This window comes from Arachis hypogaea, chromosome 7 (assembly GCF_003086295.3).
Source record: "Arachis hypogaea cultivar Tifrunner chromosome 7, arahy.Tifrunner.gnm2.J5K5, whole genome shotgun sequence".
In the NCBI taxonomy this organism is placed as follows: Eukaryota; Viridiplantae; Streptophyta; class Magnoliopsida; order Fabales; family Fabaceae; genus Arachis; species Arachis hypogaea.
Genome location: NC_092042.1, coordinates 15,700,670 through 15,712,276, shown reverse-complemented (window position 1 = coordinate 15,712,276; position 11,607 = coordinate 15,700,670). Strand labels below are relative to the sequence as shown.

Below are 11,607 nucleotides of genomic sequence, written 5' to 3'. Positions count from 1 at the left end.
AATCACTTCTACTTCCTCCATTTCACTTCAAATTGATTCTTAATCATCATCATCATCATCATCATCATCATCATCATTATTGAAAAAGAAAATACAGAATGGGGGATAAAATTCCAGTGCAATACTACAACATTAACTCACCATCTTCCTTCATCGGGAGTCTCCTCCATGTTCTCAAAGTCGTCAACGCAAGAACCACTGTCCCCTCTCCATTATTCCAGAAGCTTTTCATGTGATTAAAATGGCTGATTTAGAGGCTGATTATTCTGGTCAAGACAAAATGGATAAGATAAAAAATAGGAAGATATAGCATAAGGAGGAGGAGGAGGAGAAGGAGGAGGCGACGAACAGTGCACGTTGGTGCAGTGGCCAAGGTTGCACGACCAAAAAAGAGGTAGCAACGATTACGAATACGGCGATGGTAGAAGGATGTTGCAGGAGTTTCTTATTGGTTTGTTTGGATTTGACACCATAGAAATTTAACACGCCCTTTTAATGATGAAGGAACAGGGAATTGGGGTTTTGAAAAATGCCGTCGTTTTTCTTGTGTCATTGCAAGGTGTCAACTAAATTTGCCACGTCATTTATCCGATTACGGAAATAAACGGAAGGGTCAATTTGAGGCACGCGTTAAAATTTTAAGATACAATTTAAGTCAATTAAAAATTTAAGGGTTAAATTGAATTGGTAGTCAAATTTCAAGGACTATTTTAAGTATTGACTCCTGTTTTTTATATAATATTCACACAATAAATATAAAATGGAGAATGCTAAGTAAACAATGATCATGTTGAACAACATAAACAACTACCAATCAAATAAAAATACATTATACCTTAATTTAAGATTAATTTACTCTTTTAACCCTATTAATTTACATTATTCATACATTGTTCAAAAATATTATTAATTACCTATATTTTTTCATATAAAATATAATTATTTTTATGATCTTATATAATTTTCAAATTCTAAACCCTAATTTTAATATACGAAAATATGAAATTTGTGAAAAGATGGCAAGAGAGATAATGGGTTAATTGGGAAAAAAAAAATCCCACCCACCTCACGCCTCACAAAGTCACAATTCACAGTTCACAGTTGACAGCCTCATTCTCTCTCTCAAATGGCCCGACTACTCCTCCTCCACCCGGTGCTGTCCGCCGTCGTCCTCAGCCTCCTCGTCGTACTGTCCACCCCTGGCGCCTCCGCTCGCCCTTGCCGAAGCTTCCTCATCTCCTCCTACACCTTCTCCCTTCCCTCATCGGACGATCCATCCCTCCCTTCCAGCTCTACCCTCACCACCTTCACTGAGATCCACTCCTTCCGCCACTTCCCCGCCAAGGTTTTCTTCACACGTAGCATCAGTGATTCCTCCGTCGGCATGACAGAGCCCCGCCGCCGTTCCCCTGAAACTCGCCCCGCCGCGACACTCGGATTCTCCGCTGAAGAATTCGGCTCCCTCCGTGACCGCACCAAGGACCTCCTCTCCGTTGTCGCCGCCCTCCTCTTCGGCGTCGGCTGCGGCGCCCTCACCGCCACCACCATATACCTCGTCTGGTCCTCGCTCTCCAGCCGTCACGATCACGATTACGACGATTACCTTGACGACGAGGAAGATGAGAAGATCAATAGCTCTAAGAAGTTAGGGTACGTGAAGATTCCGGAGGCAGAGGCGGAGGCTATTCCGGCTCCGACCAAGGATGCGGTATGAGAGCAATTCGATTAGGGTTTATTAACGTCCCCTTTTCGAAGTGTTTATATAACAATCGAATTTACAGTGGAAATTAATAAGGAAATACTTGATGGTGTGTTTGTAATTTGTTAATTACATGTGTAATCCGTTTCTGCACACATACTAATGGATTTACTATATCTGTCATGAATTATGATCATCAATTATAGCCTTGAGTATGGGCTATGTTGAGGATACATTGCAGTTGTATTATAAATAATAGGAAATTTGCATTCTTAATGTCATTGAAAACTTAGCTTCTTGGAGAAGCATTGTTATTTTTTTTCCCAGTTTGCATATCTAAAAATCAACTTGATTCAAAACTTGTGTGAAAAGTATGGAATTTATAAATCAACTATGGAATATCTGAATTGGTTAGCTCACTGTACTCTAGTATACATTTAGAGTGTGGGTAATAACATTTGTTGTTTATGGAGTTTTGTCCAATTGAATACCAAAACGCTGGTAATTTGTGCTTCATTGCCAGGTACGGTTTTGCTTTGGCTGCTGTTAAGTACTGATTGCCTAACAATATAATAGGAGTAGGTGTGTATAGAGGGTAGTTACATGAATTTGTTATGAGGCCTCCCTCATAGGGCTTATGCAGTAGTATAGTACTCGACTAGCTTATATTAAATATGCAATTAAATTGAGATGGGACCTGATGATTGCTATGAGATTTGTTAGCTCCATTAGTTTGCATTCTGAATTTCCTTGATAGTATCTAAGCATTGAAATTGGCTAGTGGCTACTTCAAACCGTTCTATCTTCTATGTATGGTGGCCGGTTTGAGTTGTGGACCAAAATGGCCCGTTGGGAAGTTTAAGAATTTTAAAGAATCAGTTAATTTTCTAAATCTAATCGACGAAGTTAGTAATAATCATGAAGGCGAGACATGAAAGTTGCAAATTGTAACATCCACCATGAGACAATAATCCTGAAGCTTTCTTTCAAAATGTTTGACATGAGGTTTTGAATTGTGTCTTGTTTTTTCATGCATAGATTTACACATAACATAGATTAAACTACCAAAAATGCCCTCCAAGGTTTTAGTCGCTAACAAAAATATTTTTGAAAAATAAAAAACGACAAAAATATATTCAAAATTTAAAATGTGACTAATGTCTAACGTGAAGTGAATAGAAAGACGTACTTCATATAAAAAATTTGTTACGTTTTTAAATCTTTTAAAAACATTGTCATTTCAATCTTTCAAAAATAATTTTATCAACAAAATTTTTTAGAGAACATTTGGTGTTTTACTCTATAGCACAGCTAATCTTTAGTAAAATGATTTGTTATATGCACCATTTTTTATAGGATACCATTGGATGAGATAAAAGTGGAGTCCGCACTCAATAAAATGCAAATAGAGATCCTTAAAAGAGATCCTTTGAAGACCATTCAACTATAAAATCTAAACTCAGCTGTAAGACACTCAACTGGGATGCAATGCCACACAAATAAACATGAAACATAACTTTTCAGCATTGTCTACATTACTTTCTACAATACATTAGCTCATGCAAGAGTGGAACCAAATAGTACAATACACTGATAACACTACATTTCTGGCTTTCAGTGCGCAAGTTACAAACTAGTAGAACAAATGTTTGTCCTAAAGATTCTTTTGATTAAACAAAAATAGTTTATCCTAAGTTTCTCATCATAATTCTTAAAACCTTACAAATTCTCCAAGTAATAAGGATGATAAAAGTGGAATAGATAAATAATACAGAACATATCTGGATATGCAAGTTCTGGTCTAAAAGTAGTGCTCAAACATGTAATACTTAAAGTCATGACCATGGGAATTGAAGGGATACAGTTTTCAACATATCAGTATTCGCCTATCGATGGTAGGCCAGGAACACCGTCACGAGATTCTACGGCTTGTTCTCCCATCTTCTGAATATCCTCAGGTGAAAGTATTTTGATATACCAAACATTGTTGACAAATGATCTATAAGAGGATATGCAGAAAATCCACATACCAAAAGGAAAAATGTCAACAAAAATGAAATAAATAAGGTTTAAAAATACTGTCAGTGTTGGTTTTGGCGCTTATTAAAATTGGCTTGGATTCAAATATTTTAAAAAACATTTCGTTTAAGCCCCTATCATAATCATAATTTTGATGGTTCTTAATCCCCAATACTAGTAATATTCTATATTTGTTTGTCTCTAAAATATTTATGGTAATTTGGTTTGGATAATATTATCATAGTAGCAAATTATCATAACCTTTTGTGGACAAAATCAAATTATTTTTCAAAATGTATTAATGTATATGATATCAAAACAGGAATCTTATAGGAGTCAAAACCAATTTTTTCTTTTTCTGTTTTGAAATGTTTGGATTGAAACCAAAAGGAAATTTCATTGCAAACATAACCAAGATTTACAATATTTACAAGGACCAAAACCTTTTTAAAGACAATAAAAAGAATTTGCATGTTTTGCTAAGGTGAAGGGTTGTGGATATAATAAGGCAAATTCATTCAGTAAATATGAAGTTGTACTTACTCCCATGGATCGTCCCCAAGGAGAAGAATATCATTCTCCCTGTCGACGAATACAAGCTGCCAGCCTGATCTAAGAGGGTCTTCTAACTTCCCCTCAATTCCAAACATCTGAGCCAACTCTTCTCTCAGTTCATGATAGCTGCTGAACCGGGAGATGTCAAGTGAGCGCCCAACTGACCCTGATTTATAAACCTGTGGAAATACAAAACTAGATTATAAATGACTCGAAAAGCAGCAGTTAACAGCAATAGCATATGACTCAAACCTTGACAAATGTTGGTGTCTGGTTTTGGGGGTCAACTTGTCCCGCACTTTGCATTAACTCAGATGAATCTTGCATGCAAGCATATAGAGGGCCCTGGAATCCAGAATCCCCTAACGGCATTGTTGAAGCATCGGTATCAGCAGATGAGGTTGTGTAATGGGGGACAGTGGTGGGGAGTAGAAGACCAGATGAATCAATATTGACTCCAAAGAGAGTCGGGTTCTGAGCATCTGAATTACGATGTGGTGATGCCACTGCAATATCTTTTCCAGAATATTGCACGTGTGACATTGAGTTGCTGAAAGCATTGACCTGAAGAGGTGTATACTTTGGGGGCCATGATTGTTGGGGCAACTGTTCGGTTGGTATAGACTGACCACCTCTAGATAGATTCAAGAGATTGCTGCTCCCTTCAGGACAAAGTGAACCAAGCATGTTCTGTCCTGGCGAACCTGATCCTTCAAACTTCATGCTGCCATCTACAAACTCAGGTTTCGAGTACGATGGTGAAGGCAAGCTAGAGTGTTGCCTTTGGTGGAGCTGGTCACCTTGAACTAAAAGTGCATCCTGATAAGTGTGCTGCTGATGCTGATGCTGCTGCTGCGCATGGTCTTCTCGGTTGTTCGATTTCTGAAAGAGCTGCTGCGACAAGTTCTCTGTCAATACCGGGGCTTGTTGCTGCAAGATATTAGAAGTCACTGATTGCTGAATTGTTTGCTGCTGTTGAAGCTGGATAGGAGTGTTGACATTTCCTGGTTGTTGGAGATAATTGAAAGGCTGTTGGAAATTCATCATTTGTTGCCTCAAGAGTTCTCCACTCCCCATGTTTTGCAAACCAGCTGCCAACATTGCTTGGTATTGCTGATTGTGATCATTTCCAAGCAAAGCCGGATCGAGCCTCTGCTGCATCCATGGCAGCATACCGACAGTTTGAAAATTGAGGGAATTCAGACCTTGGTCGCCAGCTCCACCTCTCAGCCACATTAGCCCATTAGTTGCATCATCTCTGCCATCTGTAACACGATATTTTGTTAAAAAGAGAGACATACAAGTGTACTTAACCAACCACATCCACTTCTTATATTGGCATGGTTGGAGACTCTAGGGCAATTAAGTAAATATGAACAAAGAGTTCCCCTTCTGCATGAAGAATATCGAAAATCTAATTGGCCTAATTTGAGTTCCATCTAAATCATTTGACGGCACATAATGGAGTTTTCAACATTCAATTTTAACTATTTTTCATTAGAAGATACATCGACAAGGAAAAAAAAATTGTGGGGCTGCGGAGGATCTGGAAAATATTTGTTTTAGGAAACAAGGAAAAAGGGAATATGTAAATATAAAAAAAAAACATTACAAAATCTTATCAAATTGTCTGCTCTCTAATATGAAACAATATCTCTTCTTTAATCCATGGCATTAATGTCACATTATACAATGTACATCATAATTAGGTGGAAGACGCTTTTAAAAAACTTGGTACCAAAATAAAACTAGTACCAAGAAAAGATGAGGTGCCTGGATGCCATGGACGTTTCAATCTGAGTGGGAATAGTGATGGATACATTGGGAATGTTGTTAAAGGCTCAATTTCCCATAATGATACTCGTGGCTGCCTATCTCCTGCTGTGGATTCATCCCAACCAACCTACAAAGGTAAAGAACAAAGAAAAACTTACTCATGAAGTTGCTAGCTTAGGAGATTTAAACATCAGATGAAGTGAAGGAAACTTTTTAAGTCACAAATTTGAAGCTTTGTGCCAATTGAATCGTGTCCTTATCTTTCCTGACTGAGATATTTAACCTTGTATTTAGTTAAACATGTTCTTAATAATAACAAATGGCTGCAAAAGAAGAAAGCTGCAGTACCATAACCAAATATAACATCTGCACCTTTATAATTCTTTAACGTTATATTTGCAAAATGCATTAACTTCGATTCAATAACAGAATACATTGCATGAAATGCTGCCTAGTTTTATGCATTAGATTGTGGTCTTATATACCTTTACAGATCGCCAATGAGAATTTGGCCATCGAACTGGATCCAAGTCACTTATTCCAGTTATTGTACCCATGTACCTGCAAAAAAAAAATGTGACTACAGCCTAAGTAAAAGCAAAATAGAATGGTGCCACACTGCAAAAGTGAATTCTACCACCCTTTTGGTGAAATCACCAAATTTTACTTTGTTTGTCTGTTACCATGATGAAAATATCTATAAGCATATTCATGCATAGTACCAAACTAACAGAGCATAGCATTCACTTTAAGTTACTCCTGTATCATATATTCAACTATATTTGTCCTAGCAAAAGAATAAAATAAAATAAAATAAATATATTTGATTGTTGTAAGTACCTCCGGACACTTGATTCTTCAGTCTCGAAAAGCATCCTGAAACGCATACCAACAGAAACACGGGTATGGTATACAGCTTTGATATACTTTGAAAGTGGTATGACAAACTCGGATGGACTAGCCCTGCGCATGATAAGACTGTCAAAATAAGCATTGTAATTTCTAATAGGATGGTTCAGAAGATGAAACGTATACTAAATTCACAACCTTGGATTATAGAACACTGTGAAACAACTATTAGTTGCTGCAGCATGGGCAGCGGCTGCCAGAAGGCCAATATGCATACTGTCACTGGATAGAACTGATGAAGGCATTACAGTTTGTGGTCTATTGGCACGACGTATTCCTAAAAGAAGCTGATTCTTTTCGTTCCTAATAATGAAAATGCAGATAGATTAGAGAAAAACAACAAACAAACTCTCTGTAGCATCCAAGGGAAAATTATGTTGCCAAAAAGGTAAAAGTGAACACCATATGAAAAGCACAGAATCTCCTGCCACAAGTCTTTTGGCACTAACAAATACACTCCAGCCGGTAGTAAGAAGGTGCCTCTTTGGCTGCCCTGAAATGATATGCAAGCAACAGACATGTCACCTTAATTGTTTTACTAATTTATGTAGTTACTACAAGCCTGCTTGCTTAAACAATAAATCAAGTACTATCAAATATCAAAAGAGGATTGGTAGAAAGAAATTTCTGTTAAGAGGTACAAAACAAATGTATACTTCAATGGCAGAGACCCAGCATAGACCGGAGACCAAATATTTGAAACAACCTTTTCAGAAGCCAATGTTCTTTGTTAAAAGGTACTTTAGCTGGCTGCCATGTTTACTAAAGGTCCGATTTTAATGGGGTAAAAGAATGTCTATAAAATTGAGGGAATCTACAGATGTGCCAGCAATCCAGCATATTTGGATGTATTTATCAAAGTAAATAGTTGGTTTTGCTACATTACTTTATTGTAAATAAATCCCTTTGGTCCCACACTAAGATAATGTAGAAATGTCCGGTTTGAGAGAAGGGGAAAACCAAAATCATTACATTGCTAAGCTCTATCCATACACAGCCTTTTACACTCCAGAAAACATCATAACAATTTGGACTTAATCCCCTTGTGTACAAGGGAAGATCGACTTTCTTAATAGTACAATACTACAATTTGATTTCCTATTGGATGACAATCAGTAGGAGACTGTAATTTCTTACCGTAATGTTAAAATCTCGGAAATACACATTTCAGCTTGGGTCACAGATCACTTAAATTAGATATTATTTATGTTCTTCACAGGATGTGTTCAGTATTCTAGAGAAACCTAATTGATTCACCACATCATTTGCACGTAATAGATCTATATTTGATAAAACAGGGATAGTCACTATTAACTTGTTTTAGTAATCTAAACTCATAAGAGTTTTAAGAGTTAACATGAGAGTTTAACAACCAAGATTCTAAGATCAACTGATGTGCTAATTTATAAGTTTGAAGCTTATGCATTTTCCATACACAACCACAAAATTCATGATGGTACAGAAAAAATTGCTCAATGATCATAAGCAATATATATCTTAAAATCATTTAAGATATACCATAGCTAGTGACATTAACGTGCTTAGTTGCATTAAGATTCTACCTCCCCTACTCTAAAATTAAAATCATAATGTGTATTCTGGGATAATCAATGCAAATATACACCCAAGCCAGTACAGCATAAATTTCATACATGCTAAAAAAAGCATGTATTGGTTTGCTGGCATGTCTTTTGGGGAACAAACAGGCCCTATCCTATATAAGATTAAAGAAATTTTTTTATTTCATTTTAAGAAAGGCAAGACATTAAAGCAAATCATGTAACTATCACTTAATAGGAAACATGTGAATCAGGATGACAAACTAGCATACAAGAAGATTCAGTTAACCTTGAAAACCTCCTATCTATGCTTTCAGCAGATATTTCAGTTTTTTAAGGGTAAAGTATACTTTTTATCTCTAATGTTTGCGATTTTCTTCAAAAATACCCCTAACGGTTAATTTCATACAATTTTGTCCCTAACGTTTTTACTTTATTGAATTTTATCCCTGAGGTTTTCGATTTGTGTCAAAGCTATCCCTAGATGTTTTCAATTTTGTTTCTAACGTTTTAGATGGAGTTAATGTTCAGGGGTAATTTTGACACAAATAAAAAACATTAGAGACAAAATTGAATGAAACTAAACGTTATGGATATTTTTTAAGAAAAGCACAAACATTAGGGACAAAAACATACTTTACCCATTTTTTAATCATGCTACTATGCTAGCTTTATTGTTATACAGAAACAGGGAAAATCCACAAATGAAAATGGTAGAAGTATAAAATAGCAAGCCATTGCAGTCAAAGGAACAAGAACTATTGCTATGATCCTCTTTGACATAAAGAAATTCATGTGATAAAATAACAAAATAACACAGACTCTTACCTCTAAAAATATGACGAAATTTCCACTCAACATCATGGAGATCCCTAGCAATTAATTCTTGAGCAGGCGGTTGCTGCGAGAAATCCTGTACAACCCAAACAGAAGAGAAATGCATCTATATTCTACCAGAGTAAAACACAAAGGAAATACAATGGATACTACCAGCGGAGGGAAAACTTTCTCAGCTGCACGACGAGGAACGGAAAACCCTCCATGTGTGCTGGTGTCACTAGCCGTTAAGGTCTTGCAAAAATAATTTGAGGGCTGCTTACTTGGAACTCCCAATTCCATGGGAAGAAAGGTATCCTTCTGCTCTTGCTACATGCAATGTATAACCAAAAGCAAAAACTTCAACTCTAGAAATATAAAACAGCCTCGTTACAAACAAAACAAGCTGTCAAAGACGGAAAAAATACCGGAGTCAACGGCTGCAGTGTCATTTGGGCATAAACTTCATCTGTTTCAACATCTGCCTGGAAAATTAATGCATATCCTAGTTGACTGAGTTTACTCTAATGAGGCAAAGGCAACTCAACTATCATTACTAAAGATATAATACCGACATGCATCGTAACATTGTGAAGTTGGCAAATCAATTGGGGCGGCAAGCTCGGGTAATTTGGTATGTGGCCATCAACTTCTCGGTTAGTTGTGGCAGCAACCTAGAATCATTGTTCAGAACATGTTCAGTTCAATGTTGATTCATATGCATAATCAACCACAACAAAGTTAATGTACCTTCCGAAGAAGGAAAAATGCACGATACCGAAACAATCAATGAAGTATAAAGCACCTGCTCACTATGACCCTGAGGGAAGTAAACCACACGAGTCCCTGCAGTTGGTAGGGACACCAATGGACCCGCACATGCATGCCATAGCTCAGAATTCAAGCACTTCTTCTCCCCTCCTATCAATCAAGTTATACCAAAAAAAAGAGAGAAAAAGGGAAACACTCACAGTGGCATTGAAACAAACACAAAAGGGGCATTGAAAGAGACTCATAATATTTGGATGCTAAAATTTCAATTTTTTTTTCCACTATGCAAAAGAGAGAGAGAAAGAGAAATGCAATGAATAGATACCTTCATGTTGTCCCTGCTGAGGCAACCCTGATGTTGAAAGCTTCATATCAAGCTTTACCCTTTTCCCTCCTTTTGAAGACAAAGTGTTCAGCAATCACATAAACACACATGGAACCCTAACTCATTTCCACCATCACCACCCTCAAATTCTCGCAAACCCTTTACATTCCTCCCACTTGCCAATGCACCCCATCCCCACAAAAAACACACATCACTCAGCAATGGGATCCATAAAACACAACACCATCACCAATTCACCATAGTACTTATATAACTAAAAAAAGGAAGCCAGAACCAACAACTACCTAGAAGAGAATCAATTCAACCCTTCCCTGCAAAAGGGGGCTATTATATTAGTCTTTGCAACAAAACATTTCAATCAAACCAAGGCATGGAACATGATGACCTATGAGTTGAACACAATTGAGAATTAACCAAGCTGCACCACCACCAACTGCATCAAAAAGGTTGGTAACATGTTGTTCAAGATCTCCATGAAAGGAACAGAAATAGTAAAAGAACAAAAAAAGCAAAAAAAAAAAAAAAAGAAGGAAGAAAGATAATAAAGCAGGAATATATGAATGAAATGAATGAAAGGGTTGCAAGAATAGCAAGTAGCAGCGGCAAAAAACAGCAAGTGAATGAAAGTGTGTTGAATGAAGTAAAGTCCCTCTTTTGTGGTTTATCTATCACTGAGACACACACCCCACAATACTGAAGAAGAGATTTTTTATTATTTTTATTATTTTTATTATTTTTGGGTTTGAAAAATTGAACAGTGACGAGTGAGAGTGAGAGTGAGAGTGAGAGAGAGAGAGAAGAGAGAGAGAGAAAGTAAAAGGAGGGTCTTTGCCATATATAAGGGGGTCCCGACCGAGCTGGACATGGGTGCAGAGGAGAGAGAAAGTGAGGAGAGAGAAACCTCAGTGAACAGATAAAGACCGTTGGATCTTCCGTACAAGTTAATCGTAGCCGCTGGTTTATGTCTGATGTGACAGCAGGCATGTGCCACCATCCTTCAGTGGTCGTTGTCAGAGTATGGAGTATTATGAAGGTGAGAAAAAATAAATAAATATAAAATTACCAGAAATAAATAATAAGATAATAATATTGTAGTATTTTAATGGAAATAAAAATATGTGTAGGAAATAAAACTATAAAAGAGGGAAGGAGAGAGC

The 11,607-nt window shown here is 36.9% G+C and overlaps 2 protein-coding genes across 3 annotated transcripts; one reads left to right on the top strand and one right to left on the bottom strand.

Annotated features, from left to right (window-relative positions):
- The first annotated feature begins 864 nt into the window (after positions 1-864).
- LOC112702618 (uncharacterized) lies at positions 865-1,987 on the top strand. The gene has a single exon (XM_025753741.3). It carries the CDS (start codon positions 1,127-1,129, stop codon positions 1,712-1,714), a length of 588 nt encoding a protein of 195 aa, XP_025609526.1. The 5' UTR covers positions 865-1,126; the 3' UTR covers positions 1,715-1,987.
- Positions 1,988-3,277: 1,290 nt separating this feature from the next.
- LOC112702617 (auxin response factor 8) lies at positions 3,278-11,260 on the bottom strand. Of its 2 annotated transcripts, XM_025753738.3 has the most exons (15): positions 10,836-11,260; positions 10,430-10,761; positions 10,139-10,254; positions 9,909-10,007; positions 9,762-9,818; positions 9,508-9,663; positions 9,346-9,430; positions 7,361-7,451; positions 7,097-7,261; positions 6,890-7,012; positions 6,535-6,610; positions 6,029-6,176; positions 4,526-5,538; positions 4,262-4,452; positions 3,278-3,698 (listed from the first exon to the last, which is right to left on the bottom strand). In XM_025753738.3, the coding sequence occupies exons 2-15, from the start codon at positions 10,473-10,475 to the stop codon at positions 3,575-3,577; spliced, it is 2,490 nt and encodes an 829-aa protein (XP_025609523.1). In that variant the 5' UTR covers positions 10,476-10,761; positions 10,836-11,260; the 3' UTR covers positions 3,278-3,574. The 2 variants fall into 2 exon arrangements, with proteins under 2 accessions (XP_025609523.1, XP_029143748.1); XM_029287915.2 differs by having other exon boundaries at positions 10,430-11,260.
- Positions 11,261-11,607: the final 347 nt, after the last annotated feature.